Consider the following 21,626-nt stretch of genomic DNA (forward strand, 5'->3'; position numbering starts at 1 on the left):
CTGACTGTATTTTTACTTCTCATACTCATTTTCATTATTTAGCAGACTCTCTTATCCAGAGCCACTCATAGTAGTGAGTGCATACATTTTAATATTTTTTTTCGTACTGGTACCCCGTGTCAATCAAACCCACAACTATGGTGCAAGCGCTATGCTCCACCAGATGAGCTACATGGGAATATACTGAGATGGGCTGTCTGTTGCAGATCATCCTTCTCCCAAGTCATCCAATTAAAATGTGGCCACACATGCTCTGGCAGGCTCAGTTATTCAGGAATTCTTAAAGGATTCGCCCCCTTTCCCCAAAATGTTTTGTTGCCTAAAATGAAATACCCAAATCTAACTGCCTGTAGCTCAGGCCCTGAAGCAAAGATATGCATATTCTTGGTACCAAAAAAGGAAACAATTTGAAGTTTGTGGAAATGTGAAAGGAATGTAGGACAATATAACACAATAGATCTGGTAAAAGACAATACAAATAAAAAAACAACCGTTCTTTAGATGTTTTGTTGTTGTACCATCTCTGAAATGGAGATAGAGGCCATAATGTATTATTACAGCCCAGGTGCAATATACATTTTGGACACTAAATGGCAGCAGTGTATGTGCAAAATATTTGACTGATCCAATGAACCAGTGCATTTTTGTTCAAAGTTTTGCATCAAGACTGCCCAACTATGCCTAATTTGTTTATTAATAACTTTTATGTTCAAAATTGTGCAATCTCCTCAAACAATAGCATGGTATTTTTTCACTGTAATAGCCACTGTAAATTGGACATGGCAGTTAGATTAACAAGAATTTAAGCTTTCTGCCAATATCAGATATGTTCTTTACTTATGTAACAGTATAACTTTAGACCGTCCCTCGCCAGGCGCGAACCAGGGACCTCTGCACACGTCAACAACAGTCACCCGCGAAGCGAAGCATCGTTACCCATCGCTCCACAGAAGCCGCGGCTCTTGCAGAGCAAGGGGAACTACTACTTCAAGATCTCAGAGCAAGTGACGTCACCGATTGAACCGCTATTTAGCGCTAACTAGCTAGCCATTTCACATCCGTTACACTTACAACCTCATGCTTTTATAGTATTAGCCTACGTTAGCTCAACTGTCCCATGGAAGGGACACCGATCCCAAAAAGTTTTAACAGCATCTACCCCCAAGCCATAAGACTGCTGAACAATTAATCAAATGGCCACCGGGCTATTACATTACCCCCCCCCCCCATTTGTTTTGTACACTGATGCTACTAGCTGTTTATTATCTATTCATAGTCACTTCACCCCTACCTCCATGTACAAATTACCTCAAACCTGTACCCCTGCACACTGACTCGGAACCCCCTGTATATAGCCTTATTGTGTTACTTTTTATTATTTTTTACCTTTGTTTATTTGGTAAATATTTTCTTAACTCTTCTTGAACTGCACTGTTGGTTAAGTGCTTGTAAGTAAGCATTTCACGGTAAGGTTTACACTTGTTGTGTTCGGAGCATGTGACAAATAAAAGTTTGATTTGATATGTGTAGAACACAGAATTCGTCCTGAAAATGTACCTGAGCCGCTAGCTAGACTTTGACCCTCTGCATATCTTACAGCTTTAGTAATAAAACGTTCTGATGTAGGCAGTGGCACTTGCGAATGTGAGGTGAGGAATGGTAGGTAGTATGTGGTACGTGTGCACAGTCTGAACTGTGGGTGGAAGCAATATGCCTAGATGCGACTAGTCTGCGGCCGGAAACCAACACGAAGAAGAAGAGACGAAGGGCGGAAGAGACGAAGTGCACTCCGTTGTGGTCCCTTCGCAGTGCTAGCTAACATGGATGCTACAATGGAAAACATCGAACACACGCTACCGCTATACTCTAATAATGCAAAAAAGAAAAGTAAAAAGAAAGTGAATTCAGAATACACGTACAAATGTAAGTAGTCAATTTATCCTTTATATGTTTATTTCGAACTACAAATGAAGTAAGGAACTCCGAGCTAGTTAGCAAGCAAGCTAGCTACCTACAAAGGGGACATCATGGCGCCTTGTCTCGAATACTTTTTCGAGCAGATTCGTGCGTAGACATCAGACGGCGCGATCCACATTTGTCCTATTAGTCAAAATGTGAATGTTATTTAATTTGAATTACATTGTATATGTAGTGATTTAAAACATATGTATTTATTTCAGTGTCTGAATATGAAACAATGGACTTTGTGAAATTGCGCGTATCAAATCGCTACATGTTTACGGGGAGGAGAAATGCCTCTCGACTGGCCTGGAGGTGAGTTCAGATTCTTATCCGAGATCCTCCCAGTACACTTTTTGTTAGATACGTTTTTTCATTTGACCTGTCATTGAGACGAGTCAATGTTTATGTTTTTAAATCGAAATGATCATTGTGTACCTTTTTGTTGCAGGGCCATCCTCAAACACATGGGCTTGCAGGGGAAGATGACGGCCAGTCAGGCAATGAAAAAATGGGAAAATCTGAAGAAGAGATACAAGGTAGCAATTGCATCCTACATACACCACATATCCCAAAGTATGTGGACACCTGCTTGTCAAACATCTCATTCCAAAATCATGGGCATTAATATGGAGTTGGTCCCCCCTTTGCTGCTATAACAGCCTTCACTCTTCTAGGAAGGCTCTTCACTAGATGTTGGAACATTGCTGTGGGGATTTGCTTCCATTCAGCCACGAGCATTAGTGAGGGCAGGCACAGATGTTGGCCGATTAGGCCTGGCTTGCAGTCTGCATTCCAATTCATCCCAAAGGTGTTCGATGGGGTTGAGGTCAGGGCTCTGTGCAGGCCAGTCAAGTTCTTCCACACTGATCTCAACAAACCATTTCTGTATGGACCTTGCTTTGTGCATGGGGGCGTTGTCATGCTGAAACAGGAAAGGGCCTTCCCTAAACTGTTGCCACAAACCTGGAAGCACAGAATCTTCAAGAATGTCATTGTATGCTGTAGTGTTAAGATTAGAGGTCGCGGCCGCGACCGGGAGGTCCGTGGGGCGACGCACAATTGGCCTAGCGTCGCCCGGGTTAGGGAGGGCTTGGTCGGTAGGGGTGTCCTTGTCTCATCGCGCACCAGCGACTCCTGTGGCGGGCTGGGCGCAGTGTGCGCTAACCAAGGTGGCCAGGTGCACGGTGTTTCCTCCGACGCATTGGTGCGGCTGGCTTCCGGGTTGGATGCGCGCTGTGTTAAGAAGCAGTGCGGCTTGGTTGGGTTGTGTATCGGAGGACGCATGACTTTCAACCTTCGTCTCTCCCGTGCCCGTACGGGAGTTGTAGCGATGAGACAAGATAGTAGCTGCTACAACAATTGGATACCACGAAATTGGGGAGAAAAAGGGGTAAAAAAATTTAAAAAATTAAAAAAGGATTAGAGGTCGACCGATGAATCGAAATGCCTCAAATAAATAATGAAACATGTTCAATTTGGTTTAAATAATGCAAAACAAAGTGTCGGAGAAGAAAGTAAAAGTTCAATATGTGCCATGTAAGAAAGCTAACGTTTAAGTTCCTTGCTCAGAACATGAGAACATATGAAAGCTGGTGGTTTCTTTTAACATGAGTCTTCAATATTCCCAGGTAAGAAGTTTTAGGTTGTAGTTATTATAGGACTATTTCTCTCTATACCATTTGTATTTCATATACCTTTTGACTATTGGATGTTCTTATAGGCACTTTATTATTGCCAGTGTAACAGTATAGCTTCCATCCCTCTCCTCGCTGCTACCTGGGCTCGAACCAGGAATACATCGACAACAGCAAACCTCGAAGCAGCGTTACCCATGCAGAGCAAGGGGAACCATTCCGTATTTTATCTAGCAGATGGCATCCCTAAGTCTAAATATTCCTGTTACATTGCACAACCTTCAATATTATGTCATAATTACGTAAAATTCTGGCAAATTAATTCGCAATGAGCCAGGCGGCCCAAACTGTTGCATATACCCTGACTCTGAGTGCAATGAACGCAAGAGAAGTGACACAGTTTCACCTGGTTAATATTGCCTGTTAACCTGGATTTCTTTTAGCTAAATATGCAGGTTTAAAAATATACTTCTGTGTATTGATTTTAAGAAAGGCATTGATGTTTATGTTAGGTACATGTTGGAGCAACGACAGTCCTTTTTCGCGAATGCGCACCACATTGATTATATGCAACGCAGGACATGCTAGATAAACTAGTAATATCATCAACCATGTGTAGTTATAACTAGTGATTATGATTGATTGATTGTTTTTTATAAGATAAGTTTAATGCTAGCTAGCAACTTACCTTGGCTTCTTACTGCTTTCACGTAACAGGCAGGCTCCTCGTGAGGCAGGTGGTTAGAGCGTTGGACTAGTTAACCGCAAGGTTGCAAGATTGAATCCCTGAGCTGAAAAAAATCATCTTGCCCCTGAACAAGGCAGTTAACCCACCGTTCCTAGGCCTTCATTGAAAATAAGAATGTGTTTTTAACTGACTTGCCTAGTTAAATAAAGCTGTAAAAAAATTGGCAAAATCGGCAACCAAAAATACAGATTTCCAATTGTTATGAGAACTTGAAATCGTCCCTAATTAATGGGCCATTCTGATTAATCGGTCAACCTCTAATTGGCATCCTTGTAAAGTTCTAAATAGCCCTGCCCTAGAGACAAATCCTTCATTATCTGACTACCTACTAATACTGTTTATCCTTCTTTTGGGGACAGGAGCTGAAGTACCCTCCCCCAGGGGTGCAGGTGTTCCCCCACAGTTGGCGTTGGTACGATCTGATGAGTGATGCAATGGAGGGGCGTCTGGCAGGCTCAGCCCCCATCATTGGCCCACTCCCCCCGGGCACTAGCGACAGTGATTTTCTCCCTGACGCCCGGCCCAGGAAGAGATCCATGATTGGTGGAATAGGGGTGATGGGGATGCACTGCGACCTGGATGAGATGGACACCGAGAGGGCGACGCTGGAGACCGAACGGGCGGCATTGGAGGGCGAGCGAGAGGTGATGGGGAGAGAGCGGATGGCGCTGGAGAGAGAGCAAGCAGGGCTGGAACGAGAGATGGCCAACCTGGACCGGGAGCGTGCCCAACTGGAGAGGGAGAAGGCAGCGGTGGAGAGGGAGAGGGGGCTGATAGAGAAGGAGAAAGCGCAGGTGGCCAGGGATCGGCTGGCTGTGGACAGAGACAGAGTTCTACTGGCGGAGGGTAGAGCAGCGGAGGAGAACGGTGCGGAAGGACAAAGCTGTAAAACAGGAGGACAGAGGGTCGTTGGGTCGTTGGAAAGAACCGAGAGATTCCTCAAGATGTTTGAAAAGTTGGTTGAACGTATGTGAAGAACAATTATGTGTTTGTTTACACTAGAATAGAGTATTCAATTGGAAAGTAATTGGATATAATTTGTATTGGTTTTATTTTCTATGAATGTACAAAGTTTTCAATGACAAATCCTTTTTGTATTGCTGTTCAGAGATGCCTGTATGCCTATTGTTATCTGGGCTAGAAGTATTTGAACATGAACTGCCTAAACAGTTGTACTCAATCAGTTCATTCAAAATCACTTTGCAGCTACACACCTTACCGGTCAATTCTCAATTAAAATGTTAAGCCATTGAGGTCATCAAAACAACTTTATTCAATTGTGGTATTTCCATACAAAGCACACAATAGCAGGCTGTTTCTTCTTGTTAACCCCATCCACACCCAACAGAACCCCCCCTCCCCAGTCATACAATAGTCTTGATCTTTATTGATATAGACTATTGTGGTCATAACAAGAACTTTGAAATGTAATATGCCAAATATTGCAGTTCATGTAAAAAAAAAGTTCCGAATATATTTTTATATTACAGTACAGACTTTACAAATGCTTGTTTAATTGCTTATTTTATTGCATTGATATTCAAATTGGCGTTCCAGTAAGCTTCAGCTTCAATTAGTTTATGCTAGTATCATTTTTTGTTTTTAAATAGTGTTAGATTTTTGTAATATAATTTTTTTTCCTTTACAAAAACATATTTAAACAATATTACTGGTTGTCGTGGCCAGTTGTGAACAGACATGAAACAATGTTTGTTTGATCAATAAAATGTCACATTTTCATTGTCTTTTTGTTTGCTTCAAGTTGCTGAACAGTTTGGCTTTTGACAAAGTTATCTGGTGTGTATTTGTGTGTGTAGGAATGAGAGATACACACCATCTCTCTCACTGTGTTATGTATGCGATCAACAGCTGATCAGACTTAAATTAGGCCAGATAGGTAGACACTGTTCCGGTGTTTACTGTATGTGCAGATTGCAATTGAACTGAGACTGGACAACTTTTAGGATCTGTCTCCGTAGGTAAGTGTGTGTATGGTATGTACATATGTCTCGTAGATGTTGAGCTGTGTAAGGATGCTTGTGTATTCACGAGGATTGATCAGTGTGTGGTTAGATGTGGGCTCCGATGGGGACGCGGGGCAGACACACATAGGCCTGTGGGGTCCTGCTGAGGTTGATGGGGTTGCCGTCCAGGCGAATGTCCTCCAGTGCGTTCCTGATGTAGTTGAAGTCTTTCAGGTTGCAGAACGTGTCCTCGTGTATCATCTGAATGTTGTTGCGCTGGAAAACAAGGCATTGGAAGTCTACGAAAACACTCTGAAACAACACATTCATTATGGCGCTCTTACCACCACCTAGTGGTTAGTGTTGGACTTGTAACCAAAAGGTTGCAAGATCGAATCCCTGAGCTGACAAGGTACAAATCTGTCGTTCTGCCCCTGAACAAAGCAGTTAACCCACCGTTCCTAGGCCGTCATTGAAAATAAGAATTTGTTCTTAACTGACTTTCCTAGTAAAATAAAAATGTATCTATGGGCCTTGAGATTCTGCACAGGTCTGCTGGAGTGGTGGAGAAAAGTACAGTTTAAATATACAATAATTTGCCCTAATAACTGAATGGCAGAGAATTGCCCAGAATGTTTTGAAACAGCTTGCATAAAAAGGAGGGATACGGTGGTCAGTTGAGAAAAAATCCCTCTAGTCACCACCAGTGTACACTATGGGGTAATCCTATAGTTCCCACATCCCACTATAGTTCCCTATAGTTCCCACATCACCCACAAGAGGGCAGTAATGAGGCAGGAGTGTAAGTACCTGTAGGTGCAGAGAGCGCAGGCTGTCCGGTAGGGGCACAGGGATGTGGTCGATGTGGTTGTCTGTTAGGTACAGGTACAGCAGACCCGTCATGTCCTAAACAAAACACAGTGTTTACATTTAGAGTGGAGTCATTTATGCCAGACAGTCTCTTACCTGTTTTTGTTTCCCAGCACTCACACATGATTCAACTCATCAAGGGCTTGGTGATTAGTCCATTAGGGGAATCAAATGTGATAATGCTGGGAAAAAGAAAATCAATTGTTTGTAATCCTTGTCAGACCTACATACCTTGAAAGCCTCTTTGTGGATGCCTGTGGCGCCAATGTTGTTGTGGCTGGCGTCGATGAGGGTCATCATGGGCGGAAGGGCAGGAAGCTGTGACACGCCGTTCTCACGGAGCACCAGCTCCTCCAGCACGGGCAGGCCGGAGAACGCATCATCGGCGATGGATGCAATCTCGTTGGCGGTCAAGTCGATCCTCTTCAGCTTGTCTGCAAGAGAGAGAAGGTAAAGTACTCTGACTTCCACGTGGTTTCATTAATTGAAACAGCCATTGAACAGCAGGACATCTCACAGGCTGTGCCTTTAACATGTGACACCTACTCATCTGAGCAAAGTCGCCCTTGTTGATCTTGGTGATGTGGTTGTAGCGGGCGTAGAAGTGAGTGGTCTCTTTGGGGAGAGGCGGCACGCTCGTCAGCTTCACATCATCACAGTAGACAGAACCACCCAGACAGGTGCACAGCAGGCAAGTAGGCATACCTGGGACAGACAGACAGGACAAGGAAGTAAGAAGGAGGTAGGCGATACACTTGAGAGAACAGTTGCTAGGTCTGAAATGTTGTGTGATGAAGTTTAGGCCACCAGCCTTCGATGCAGTAACAATGGGTTTGTAGAATGGTGGAGACGTGCACTCAGTGTTGATATGATTTGTTTGTTTTACCTCTTGCATCAAGAAATGTTGTCAAGTCTGGATTGGACGCAGCTTTTGATGTGACCAAGATGTGCACATTATGAGGGTTGTTGCTGAGGTGCTATGGTTGAGGTGTAGTGCATTCCCAATGTTAGACATATTGTGTTAATGGTGTTCGGGACAGGTTATAACACAGACGTTTGGTGAAGATGACGATAACAGACGTTACAGACTCATATCGTAGAGCAACTTGATAGTAAACACATGATACAGACAGACACATGACAGTGTTTGTGACAGGTAAGGACAAGACATTGTGTAACGGACATTACAGATACATATGGCTTCAACACAGTTTGTGGTCAGTTTTAACAGGAGGCACATAAGATTCAATAACCCTATTCAATCAAAACCAGGGTTTCTGGGGTGAAATGGAAGAGACAACTCATATAAAGATATGAGAAAATAGGTTTCGATATGGGAATGTGATAGACCCCATGTACTGTATAGTGAAGTAGAATAGACCCTATAACCCCAGAAGCCTGGTTACAGGTTTTGATTGAATAGTTAGTGTTTGTGCTGGATACTGACCTTTAATGTCCAAGTCAACCTCTGGCAACCCAGAGCCCCCTGAGCCTACTGTACCTCCAGACTCCTGAGGGGTTTTCGGAGTAGTCAGGAGCACTTCCTCCTCTTGTTAGAGATAGAGATGAGGTAGGAGACAGGTTGGAAACGGCATGGACAGTGACACGACAACAAGTCTTGTTTGCCACGGTGAGAAGTCACAAATAGCAAGGGAGTTGTGTTGTTGTCGTTGTTTATGACACATTTAACTGATTCAATTAGGTAATAGTTAAATGGAATCTTGGGAATGGATTTTGAGAGTTAATCAAATGATGTTATGTTGATATATGTTTAATATAAATACAGTTGAAGTCGGAAGTTGACATACACTCAGGTTGGAGTCATTAAAACTTGTTTTTCAACCACTCCACAAATGTCTTGTTAACAAACTATAGTTTTGGCAAGTGGGTTAGGACATCTACTTTGTGCATGACACAATTCATTTTTCCAACAATTGTTTACAGACAGATTATTTCACTGTATCTCAATTCCAGTGGGTCAGAAGTTTACATACACTAAGTTGACTGTGCCTTTAAACAGCAATTTCCAAACGCCTGAAGGTACCACATGGGGACAAAGATCATACTTTTTGGAGAAATGTCCTCTGGTCTGATGAAACAAAAATATAACTGTTTGGCCATAATGACCATCGTTATGTTTGGAGGAAAAAGAAGGAGGCTTGCAAGCCGAAGAACACCATCCCAACAGTGAAGCACGGGGGTGGCAACATCATGTTGTGAGGGTGCTTTGCTGAAGGAGGGACTGGTGCACTTCACAAAATAGATGGCATCATGAGGATGGAAAATGATGTGGATATATTGAAGCAACATCTCAAGACTTCAGTCAGGAAGTTGAAGCTTGGTCGCAAATGGGTCTTCCAAATGGACAATGACCCTAAGCATACTTTCAAAGTTGTGGCAAAATGGCTTAAGGACAACAAAGTCAAGGTATTGGAGTGGCCATCACAAAGCCCTGACCTCAATCCTATAGAAAATGTGTGGGCTGAACTGAAAAAGCATGTGCGAGCAAGGAGGCCTACAAACCTGACTCAGTTACACCAGGTCTGTCAGGAGGAATGGGCCAAAAGCTTGTGGAAGGCTACCCAAAATGTTTGACCCAAGTTAAACAATTTAAAGGCAATGCTACCAAATACTAATTGAGTGTATGTAAACTTCTGACCCAATGAGAACGTGATGAAATAAATAGAAGCTGAAATAAATCAATTTCTACTATTATTCTGACATTTCACATTCTTAAAATAAAGTGGTGATCCTAACTGACCTAACACAGGGAATTTGTACTAGGATTAAATGTCAGGAATTGTGAAAAACTGAGTTTAAATGTATTTGGCTAAGGTGTATGTAAACTTCCGACTTCAACTCTAGGTACATTGGAACAGTGTTCTTAGCTGGAATTGGAGATTCATACTTGTCAACCACAAATCCTTTGAAAAGCATCTCTTGACCAGATTATTTGGTCACATTCTCCCGTCCAAATACGGACATGGCAGCAGAGCATGCTTTCTGCCAAAGTTTTCGGGACCTTTACCCCTGTCATCCTTACACATATGATATGATGGGTTGATACCATAGAGATCTGTTTTCTTATTGTTTCTTTGTTTGGTGGTACTGACCTTCAGGGTCAGGGATTAATGTGACCTCTGACCCACCAGAGTCGGAGCCCCCAGGCCCTGAGACCCCTGAGGTGCCAAAGGCCCCGGACTCCCCAGAAACACCCGATGCCTCCTGGGGGGTAGTGTCAGGAATGAGGGGCAGCTCCTCCTCTTGTTAGAGCCAAGGGGAGGGTTTAGGAGACAGGTTAGTGCTTCTCATGGGATGGGATGGGATGGACTGTCAATCAACAACCATTCAATCAGACAATCAATTAATCATTCTCAAACATGGTTTGACAGTGGGTTAGGTTGACAATGATTAGGGACTTATGGTAAGTAATGCAATGAAATTGGTAGGACAATGAGTGACGTTTACAATGACAATGATACTGTAAGTGACAAAGCAATGACACAGGGTTTACAATGACGACACAAGAAAGCATTATCAATCCACATTTAACCAGCACAAAGCAGTTAAATGAAAAGGCAAATTTATAAATGCAATGAAATCCCATATAGTCTTAGCTTATCAATCAGTGCTTGGAACCGTATTAGGTTCACAAGGCCACTATAGGCCCAACCAACTATCTGTATACTTCTACAGTGTAGTCTGTATAAGTATAGGTACTGACCTCCAGATATAATTATTATTCCTCCAGAACCTCCGGAACCCCCAGTACTGGAAACCAATATGTCCCCGGAACCCCCTGAGCCTAGGAGGGTGCTGGAACCTCCAGAGCCCAGGGAACCAAGATCCCCGGAACCCCCAGAGCCTCCAGAACCAAGGTCCCCAGAACCCCCAGAGCCTCCAAAACCAAGGTCCCCGGACCCCACAGAGTCTCCGGATCCAAGGTCCCCGGAACCCACAGAGCCTCCGGATCCAAGGTCCCCGGAACCCACAGAGCCTCCGGATCCAAGGTACCCGGAACCCCCAGAACCAAGATCTCCAGAACCTGCTGAACCAATTTCCATGGAATCCCCTGAGCCTCCAGAAGCCAAAAGGTCCCCAGAACCGGAAGCCAAAAGGTCTCCGGAACCCCCAGAACCTCCGGAAACCCCAGAGCCACCGGAACCCCCAGAACCCGTGGAACCCCCAAAGTCCCCGGAGATATGAAGAATGTCAATAGGACTCAGGCGCAGCTCCTCCTCTTGTTAGAGACAAGATTAGGTGTTAGAAGAGACAGGTTAGAGCAGAGTGGACCATGATTCAGTTTAGGGCTAGTGAGTCATGTTTACAATGATGATTAGGAGACATTACAACAAGTTAATGAGATTTATGGTTGAGTACCACACATTTAACTAATGTCAGACAGTTAAATGGAACTCATGCATTTGGAAATGACGAAGGATGATTGTAAAAAGGGGTCGATTTGCATGGGTAGGCGTTAAGAGGGAAGGTTGTGTGTTATGTATCACTGTCAGTACTGGACACATACTTTCCTCTCCCTGTGTGTATGGACTCATAGTGTGAGGTGACAGAGTGGATGTGCTGTGGATGTGTGTATACAGACCTCCCTGTGTATGGGCTCATAGTGTGAGGTGACACGGTGTATGTGCTGTGGGTGTGTGTATGTGTGTATACAGACCTCCCTGTGCGTCTGGGCCCATGAGTACCCCAGACCCCCCTGAGCCTTGGGGGATGAGCTGGGGTCTTAGGGGCAACTCCTCCTCCTCCTCTTCCTCCTCCAGTGATGCAGGGCCCCCAGGGCCAGGGTAGTTATAATTTGGTGGGGCCAGTGTGCCAATCTCTATCTGTGGGAAAGACAGTAACAGAGGAAGTCAATACTAATGCAGGAGTTGTGCCACGAGAGAGCGCCAGAGACCACCAGAGAGCGCCAGAGACCACCAGAGAGCAGCAGAGACCACCAGAGAGCGCCAGAGACCACCATAGAGCGCCAGAGACCACCAGAGAGTGCCAGAGATTACCAGAGAGTGCCAGAGATTACCAGAAAGCGCCAGAGACTACCAGAGAGCGCCAGAGAGCGCCAGAGACCGCCAGAGACCACCAGAGAGCAGTAGCCTCACTTACCGAGTAACCGGAGGCTTCAAAAGCCAACTGTCGCTCATAGACCGGAAGCTCTACGTCTTTTGGTCCAGACGTGCAGAGTGTGAAGCACTGATTTTGAGTTCAATACCAGTAATCATCTCATCAGTACCCAATTTATGTCACAGGACAACGTTATGTATGACCATGCTCAATTGGCAATAAATCTTAACAGCGACCAAACAATAATTAAATATTTGGATACAACACGAGTAGCTAAAGAGTGCCCAGGAAAAGGATCAGGGACATGAGGACTTCTAGACATCCTGACTTCTACCATTCAGAGAGAATAGAAGACAGTTATAGTATCAGTCATTCACAGGTGTAGCATAAAAGGGGCACCTCAGGGCTATGCTGTTTCACCTATAACATTTATGTACAGATGACTGAAGAAGCAACCAGGAACGGAGAGACATCATTGTGTATGCAGATGACTCAGACATAATAAACCTCCTAAATGATCATGACACTGGTAATGGCCAAGTAGTGGAAGACTTGGTATATTGCTTCCTATCTACAGGTGAATGTTGAAAAAAAATTGAGGACATGAATATTGATTTGAGGAAGACCCTCAAGGGTTGCCCCCCCCCCCAAAAAAAAATCCCAGCCAGGAATTGGAAAATGTGGATACAAATGTCTGGGTACAATTTTGGACCACAAACTGAGATGAGAGAAGAATACAAGTGCAATCTGGGTAAAGGCACAACAGAAAGTGTTTTTAGTAGGGAAACTCCACCTTCCAACCAAGGAAACAAGACTATTCTCACCCTGTTTTACAGATTTTTCACTGTTACCACATTCTCCACGGTCTGTTGGTTTGTAAACATAACTGTAAAATGTTTGGTCAAAATGAACAGGATAGTGAGCGTCAGTTCAAACATCACAGGTGTGGCACAAACCCACTTTTTGTCACTATACAATAGGAACGTCCTCTAAAAATGAAACATCATTTTCATTAAAGTGGAAGTTCAGTATTTTACAATTTAATGTAAGAAACTTCCTCACCCTGAAAGTAGTCTATGGACTAGGGAAAACCGTAATCCATGAGTTGTTTTCTTTAAAAATACCTTTTCAGTGTGACGAACCCTTCGACAACTTGTGAAATACCGAATCTCCCCTATAATTGACTATTGTGGGTTTTTAACTTGGGAACTGCATAACCTGCACAGTAGGCTTACCTATGGCAGTGGTGCCTTGGTAGGATGCTCTGTGACAATCACTTCCTGGGTCAAGTGACAGGATATACTCATAGGGGTCACAGTCAGACAGTACATGCAAACCGAAAAATGGAAGAACCCATTGCAAATTTAAAAGTTAGAATGGCTACAGTGTGAAAATGTTGTACACATGTCAAACCTAACCCAGTTGAGATTGTCTATGACAAAATGTAAAGAGGTATTTTGCCATTTATGAGCAGTTTGTGGGTTTCATGTGGAATGATGACCACAACAGGTGTTTGGTTTGTTTTAGAAAGCAAATAAACAGTCACACTACATGGTAGGCTTACATCTAAAGAATATCTCTAAAACTCAGTCTGTTGACCTTCCACCTTGTTCTCACAGTCCTCAGAACCCAATGAGGAGTGTGTGTGTCAGAAGGTCAAAGCATTTCCACTCAAATGTACCAAACAGACGGCCGAAATATGCAATGTCAAGAAGTCATATTGAAATCATAACGGCACACTTTCCAGAAGCGGTCTTTGGCTGTAAGAGGGCCCCCATAGTACGTTCTGATAGTGCCTCACAGCAAAGCACGACACACTCATTGTTTTAATACCAGTTATGATATCAACTGCATCTTTCTACTGTGCTTTAAGCCATACAGCTCACCTCCTAAACAGATGAACATAATGCAACACTTCTAACACAGCTACATGTTCCTATGTTATGTAATGTGGAAGAGAGGGGTAAGAACTGTCATTCTAGCTTGTTTGATGTTATGTCTGGCCTATGCCACCTGACCACAGTGCATTTTCTTGCATGTAAAGCAGATATCAGAAAATCAGACAATAAATAAATATCTACTCTCAACTAATGTTAAGAATGTGATAGACACTTCAAGGGGTACCTGCCTTCATTGTCCTTGTTGTTCAGCAAACCACCAGAGTAATGCCATGCAGTTCTATTATTAACCACACAGGGGCGCTGAAACCCCACAATGTGAAAAAGGTCATATTTGATTCTCTTACACCCATGGCCTGATTCTATCTTCTAAAAGAGGGAATGGTCCTTATGGAACCAAGAGACACATGGTAGCTGCAAAAAATGCATATTTCACTCCACTTATCTCAACCAATGTTGAGAGAAGCTGTCCATTGACTTTCACTCCATGTCAAGCAGATTCCTAACCTGAGGTAGCCTGAGACTTACCTAAAGGCAACTCTCCACAAAGTGTATGTTGCTGTATAATGAAGTTCCTAAAAGCAGATACACATTTAGATGCATGGAAAGGCATGTACAGTAAAATGGGGACGTTTGTAAATGTAGCCACGTAGAACGGGTATGAAATTGAAAATGCACGTTTTTGAGAGTTTGGCAGTGAGAGTTTAGGAGACAACAAGGTAGGCCTTTGAGTAGTCTTGCACAGAGTTAGTTTGCTTGCTGCTGATGCCCCTCCTCCTCCTCCTCCCCCCAAAAAGCAAACATACAAACTCAGGAGAAACGAGAGGCGAAAGCTTGGCTACCCAAAAAAAAAAAAAAACTCTGGGAAACAACGTGGGAATACAAAATGTGCAGAGAGAGAGTTTTGAAGTTCCATAATGTGAAATAGAGGAGCTGATTTGAAGCATACAGATCTTTCTGTGCAGCATTGCACTCTTGCTCACTCACAAACATTATTTTCTGGTCTCGCCAATGCATCTCTTTAGAAACTTCACAACTCTAGAGAGATCTATGCATAATACCACCACTCTTCCAAACCAAGCTGTGACACCCTAAAACATGTCACGAAACCAACCAAGGAGTCCCATTTACCACAAAGTCCTAGCCTCACAGAATGGTTTATATGTTAGGTCATTGTCAGAGTGTATACCACATATGATCACCCATTTGGATGTAGTTTATTTGCACAGATACAGTGCCTTGCGAAAGTATTCGGCCCCCTTGAACTTTGCTACCTTTTGCCACATTTCAGGCTTCAAACATAAAGATATAAAACTGTATTTTGTTGTGAAGAATCAACAACAAGTGGGACACAATCATGAAGTGGAACGACATTTATTGGATATTTCAAACCTTTTTAACAAATCAAAAACTGAAAAATTGGGCGTGCAAAATTATTCAGCCCCTTTACTTTCAGTGCAGCAAACTCTCTCCAGAAGTTCAGTGAGGATCTCGGAATGATCCAATGTTGACCTAAATGACTAATGATGATAAATACAATCCACCTGTGTGTAATCAAGTCTCCGTATAAATGCACCTGCACTGTGATAGTCTCAGAGGTCCGTTAAAAGCGCAGAGAGCATCATGAAGAACAAGGAACACACCAGGCAGGTCCGAGATACTGTTGTGAAGAAGTTTAAAGCCGGATTTGGATACAAAAAGATTTCCCAAGCTTTAAACATCCCAAGGAGCACTGTGCAAGCGATAATATTGAAATGGAAGGAGTATCAGACCACTGCAAATCTACCAAGACCTGGCCGTCCCTCTAAACTTTCAGCTCATACAAGGAGAAGACTGATCAGAGATGCAGCCAAGAGGCCCATGATCACTCTGGATGAACTGCAGAGATCTACAGCTGAGGTGGGAGACTCTGTCCATAGGACAACAATCAGTCGTATATTGCACAAATCTGGCCTTTATGGAAGAGTGGCAAGAAGAAAGCCATTTCTTAAAGATATCCATAAAAAGTGTTGTTTAAAGTTTGCCACAAGCCACCTGGGAGACACACCAAACATGTGGAAGAAGAAATGGTCAGATGAAACCAAAATTGAACTTTTTGGCAACAATGCAAAACGTTATGTTTGGCATAAAAGCAACACAGCTGAACACACCATCCCCACTGTCAAACATGGTGGTGGCAGCATCATGGTTTGGGCCTGCTTTTCTTCAGCAGGGACAGGGAAGATGGTTAAAATTGATGGGAAGATGGATGGAGCCAAATACAGGACCATTCTGGAAGAAAACCTGATGGAGTCTGCAAAAGACCTGAGACTGGGACAGAGATTTGTCTTCCAACAAGACAATGATCAGAAACATAAAGCAAAATCTACAATGGAATGGTTCAAAAATAAACATATCCAGGTGTTAGAATGGCCAAGTCAAAGTCCAGACCTGAATCCAATCGAGAATCTGTGGAAAGAACTGAAAACTGCTGTTCACAAATGCTCTCCATCCAACCTCACTGAGCTCGAGCTGTTTTGCAAGGAGGAATGGGAAACAAATTCAGTCTCTCGATGTGCAAAACTGATAGAGACATACCTCAAGCGACTTACAGCTGTAATCGCAGCAAAAGGTGGCGCTACAAAGTATTAACTTAAGGGGGCTGAATAATTTTGCACGCCCAATTTTTCAGTTTTTGATTTGTTAAAAAAGTTTGAAATATCCAATAAATGTCGTTCCACTTCATGATTGTGTCCCACTTGTTGTTGATTCTTCAGAAAAAAATACAGTTTTATATCTTTATGTTTGAAACCTGAAATGTGGCAAAAGGTCGTAAAGTTCAAGGGGGCCGAATACTTTCGCAAGGCACTGTAAAACCAGTAAGTTAAAACAATGTGCAGGAAGAGGCTGAATGGGTTTGTCTAGGAGTCTTCTAGTTGTCAGGCAATATCAGGCTTGTTTAGGTCCAAGAAGATATACAATGGAACCCAAAACCGGCAAATGGAATGAATAACTTTGGTACTCCATGCACATAGGGGTGTTGGAAAGTGCTTCTTTACAAATAAACAAGAATTTTAAACAAATACGGTGCATTTGGGAAGTATTTGTACCCCTTCCGTTGTTTCACATTTTGTTACGTTACAGCCTTATTCTAAAATTCATTCATTATTTTTTTTCTCATCAATCTATACACAATACCCCATAATTAAAAAGCTTTTTTGGTGTGGAATTTTTAGCAGATGTATAACATAAAAAAAAATAGAAAATACCTTATTTACATAAGTATTCAGACCCTTTGCTATGAGACTCGAAATTGAGCTCAGGTGCATCCTGTTTCCATTGATAATCCTTTGAGATGTTTCTACAATTTGATTGGAGTCCACCTGTGGTAAATTCAATCGATTGGACATGATTTGGAAAGGCACATACTTGTCTATATAAGGTCCCACAGTTGACAATGCATGTCATAGAAAAAAACAAGCTATGAGGTCGAAAGAATTGTCCGAGTTCTGAGACAGGATTGTGTCACGGCACAGATCTGGGGAATGGTACCAAAAAATGTCTGCAGCATTGAAGGTCCCCAAGAACACAGTGGCCTTCATCCTTCTTAAATGGGAGAAGTTTGGAACCACCAAGACTCTTCCAAGAGCTGGCCAAACTGAGCAGAAGGGCCTTGGTCAGGGAGGTGACCAAGAATCCAATGGTCACTCTGACAGAACTCCAGAGTTCCTCTGTGGCGATGGGAGAACAAGCATCACTGTAGCATTCCACCAATCAAGCCTTTATGGTAGAGTGGCCAGACGGAAGCCACTTCTCAGTAAAAGGCACATGACCACCCTCTTGGAGTTTGTCAAAAGGCACCTAAAGACTCTCAGACCATGAGAAACAAGATTCTCTGGTCTGATGAAACCAAGAATGAACTCTTTGGCCTGAATGCCAAGCATCATTTCTGGAGGAAACCTGGCACCATCCCTACATTGAAACATGGTGGTGGCAGCATCATGCTATGGGGATGTTTTAAGCATCAGGGACTGGGAGACTAGTCAGGATTGAGGGAAAGATGAATGGAGCAAAGTACAGAGAGAGATCCTTGATGAAAACCTGCCCCAGAGCACTCAGGACCTCAGACAGACGCAAAGTTTCACCTTCCAACAGAACAACAACCCTAAGCACACAGCCAAGACAACGCAGGAGTGGCTTCGGAACAAGTCTCTGAATGTCCTTGAGTGGCCCAGCCAAAGCCCGGACTTGAACCTGATCGAACATCTCTGGAGAGACCTGACAATAGCTGTGCAGAGTCGCTCCCCATCCAACCTTACAGCGCTTGAGAGGATCTGCAGAGAAGAATGGGAGAAACTCCCCAAATACAGGTGTGCCAAGCTTGTAGCGTCATACCCAAGACTCGAGACTGTAATCGCTGACAAAGGTGCTTCAACAAACTATTGAGTAAAGGGTCTGAATACTTATGTAAATGTTTTTCTTTTTTTTTTTATGAATAAGTTAGCAAAAAATTATAAAACCTGTTTTTGCTTTGTCATTATGGGGTATTGTGTGTAGATTCATGAGGAAAAAACAATTGAATCCATTTTAGAATAAGGCCGTAACAAAATGTGGAAAAAGTCAAGTGGTCTGATTACTTTCCAAATGGTTTCAATGGCAGGCATATGGGACTGTACACACATGAACATCTGTATACACACGTTCCATCTGCCTTTGTGTAATGTTCTGTGTGTCTTTCTCAGGGCCCACTGCCGCTCTCTACAAAGGCCAACTTCGCTCAATGATGGCTTCATGATGACACAAGATACATTGCAGCCACACCGCAAAAAATGTCAATTTTACCTAGATTTTTCTGTTGTATTGAGATAAGGAAGTAAACATGACTTGTTTTGAGTTTCTCTCACTCACCCAGAAAATGCATTTACTTTTTTTTTTTATTTGACTTCCCCAGGAAATACAAGACTTGTTTCAATCCTGCCAGTGCACTAAAATAATTTACCATGGTAAGACATCAAGTTAATGCATTCTAATGGTAAGAAATACAATATCTATGTAAGATCAAAACATTTTGCAGAGAGCTTGTTTACAATATGTTGTCCATTGAAAGGCTTTCTGCTATAAAGTTTGGTGACCTAGTTACACGTGACGGAGGACTTAAACACTTGGCTCACGTTTAGGGTTTAGCTAAGTGGGCTAATAAGGACTTGTGGTGCCCAGATGACCCGTGTTCAGCACGCGTGACCTATAAATTGATGAAAACACTAATCCCTGTCCACATGCAGCAACTGCCAATCACAAGGTCATAGGACACCTAAGCGATCAGAGGTACACGTCTGTTTGTTTTCAAAGCAACACCACAGACTTTAATTTGAGAAATAGCCAAAACAATGGCAAAGTTGTCATGTATTATGATGTAATAAATAAAATGCATATGCAATGATTGTATTTAAAAAAAATACTTTTGTGGATCTTATGTGAAATTGCAGTATAGATCAGAATTCGCTAAAATATTTATAAGTAAAATTTGAGATGAGCTTGATTTAACTTGAAATGTGAACTTTTAGGACTATTCTATTGGTTCTATTGTAACGGGAAAACTAAATGAAGTGCAGTTCAAGTATTTGAAAGTATTTTCCATACCTGGCTGTATTTGACCCAGGTCTGGTATTAACATCTTTAAGGACACCACTAGAGGCTAATAACAATCAGGTATAAACAGAATAAAGCTACGCATTTTTATTACATAACTTCACTTGTTTTCCACGAGTGGCCCCTAGCACCGTCTCTAAAGCTGCTATTCTGAAGCTGCTTAGAGGTACCATTTAAATAGACCAAAGAGAGCATTACAAGCTTCCATTTGCATGTTGCTGATGCAATGTGACCTGTGACCTATTCACAACAGACACATACTCTACAGTGCTCTAAACCAAGTCAGCTCCTGTTCTAGGAGTGTCTGCAAAGGGCTGCACCAGATCAGTAACTCTGGCCTTGGATTACAGTTTACAGGAGAAAAGTGTGACGCTTCTTAGGGTTAGGGTCAGACGAGCTGCAGAATTAAGAAAGGCAATAGAGAGCTGGAAAGAGAAAGCAGAGATCATCATTGAGTCTCCTCTGACGGAGGGAGGACTCCTTCCAGTCTGCTTGATCCCCTTTCCCACTCTACATCCTTATTCCTAAATCTGCCCTCTCACCCTTCAGTAGCCAACTGTATCAAGGGCAAGCGCTGCCACACACTAACAAATATTCTAAAATCGCACTGAAAATGTTAATCATGTGAAAGCGATCTAGAGTATATTTTCCCCAGCACACACACACCACTGAAGAGAAGGTCTGAAGGGAACTGCTGGAGTTTTTCCTGTCTTCTATCTACACTATTGTCAAGGGTTTGTTTTCTTCTGTATCAGTTTCTCTTTCCCCTGAATCATTCCAAGGCTTTTGGATTACATGCACTATACTCCATCTGTCCTGTTTATACTGAGAAGAAGAGTTTGAATTGGGACAATGTAAATGAGATGTAATTAGCTGTAATTGCTTGAAATAAAACGTGGTAATTTAACAGATGGGATTATCCAAAACAACTCACACGCACGCACGCACACGCACACACACACACACACACACACACACACACACACACACACACACACACACACACACACACACACACACACACACACACACGCACACACGCACACACACACACACACACACACACACACACACACACACACACACACACACTCTATGCATCAACATCACCTTCCTCCATCAAACTGAGCCATTAGAACATTCTCTGAGATTGCACATTGATAACCCAGCAGACTAATGAACGACTACAACATTGTTTTGCACACAGATCCCTCATCTCATAATAGCCAAATGTGCATTGGATTGTGGGACTGACTTGGATGGTGGCATACCACATCGGGTTCAGTTTACATGATTTGGCTCAAGGGGAACGAGTCGAAAATCTGATCCCGCTGTTGAGCCTCATGCCAGCCTGACATAGTTTTGGCATTGTGTCTTTGTTACAAAATAAAATAAATGGGAACATTGGCTGAAATGGGCTGTTTTAGTGTTCTCTGGTCAAACCTGCATTGCAGACTAGTTGCATCACATCCAACTTGGGCCGTTGAAGGCTACTTCTAGCATGGGCAGCGCTCTCTTTAATGTCCGACAGAACCCTCTGGCCCACATACAACCCTTTGGGTTCTGGCAAGCACAGAGCAGTTTGGCCCATTTTAGCATGCCGATGTCAGACCTGGGCCAAATGTGGGTTAGAATTGAACTTAACAACAAGGGCTATAATCTCCTTTGCCACATAGGCCATCGGTATCTACAGGCTACTGTAGAAGGTACTAACACCTCTCACAGAAACGCCACTCATTGACTTTGATCCATACTTGCCATACTAGTTCCATGTCTAATGTAGCTACAGTCCTGTCCTAATTGAATCCCTTCCCCAGCCCTTTATGAATACATTGTATGCAAG

General features: G+C 42.9%; 2 protein-coding genes across 2 annotated transcripts in view; one reads left to right on the top strand and one right to left on the bottom strand.

Annotated features, from left to right (window-relative positions):
• The first annotated feature begins 1,720 nt into the window (after positions 1-1,720).
• On the top strand, positions 1,721-6,082 carry LOC139392713 (myb/SANT-like DNA-binding domain-containing protein 4). Its single transcript, XM_071140912.1, has 4 exons — positions 1,721-1,923; positions 2,181-2,274; positions 2,411-2,498; positions 4,704-6,082. Exons 1-4 carry the CDS (start codon positions 1,821-1,823, stop codon positions 5,316-5,318), a joined length of 900 nt encoding a protein of 299 aa, XP_070997013.1. The 5' UTR covers positions 1,721-1,820; the 3' UTR covers positions 5,319-6,082.
• Positions 5,594-21,626, bottom strand: part of LOC139392712 (uncharacterized) — a 28,051-nt gene continuing 12,018 nt past the window's right edge. Inside the window, exons 3-10 of the mRNA XM_071140911.1 lie at positions 11,857-12,022; positions 10,903-11,418; positions 10,292-10,441; positions 8,626-8,727; positions 7,725-7,883; positions 7,410-7,612; positions 7,119-7,214; positions 5,594-6,584 (exon numbers count right to left, since the gene is read on the bottom strand). Coding sequence (XP_070997012.1) covers positions 6,414-6,584; positions 7,119-7,214; positions 7,410-7,612; positions 7,725-7,883; positions 8,626-8,727; positions 10,292-10,441; positions 10,903-11,418; positions 11,857-12,022 — 1,563 coding nt within the window. The 3' untranslated portion in view covers positions 5,594-6,413. The remainder of the gene's footprint in view (positions 6,585-7,118; positions 7,215-7,409; positions 7,613-7,724; positions 7,884-8,625; positions 8,728-10,291; positions 10,442-10,902; positions 11,419-11,856; positions 12,023-21,626) is intronic.

This window comes from Oncorhynchus clarkii, chromosome 33 (assembly GCF_045791955.1).
Source record: "Oncorhynchus clarkii lewisi isolate Uvic-CL-2024 chromosome 33, UVic_Ocla_1.0, whole genome shotgun sequence".
Classification (NCBI taxonomy): Eukaryota; Metazoa; Chordata; class Actinopteri; order Salmoniformes; family Salmonidae; genus Oncorhynchus; species Oncorhynchus clarkii.

Bases quoted from the DNA above. Each gene is read 5' to 3' on its own strand.
- LOC139392713 (XM_071140912.1), top strand. From the start codon at position 1,821: ATGGATGCTACAATGGAAAACATCGAACACACGCTACCGCTATACTCT. The intron at 2,275-2,410 runs GTGAGTTCAGAT...TTTTTGTTGCAG, and splicing joins GCCTCTCGACTGGCCTGGAG to GGCCATCCTCAAACACATGG. The intron at 2,499-4,703 runs GTAGCAATTGCA...TTTTGGGGACAG, and splicing joins ATCTGAAGAAGAGATACAAG to GAGCTGAAGTACCCTCCCCC.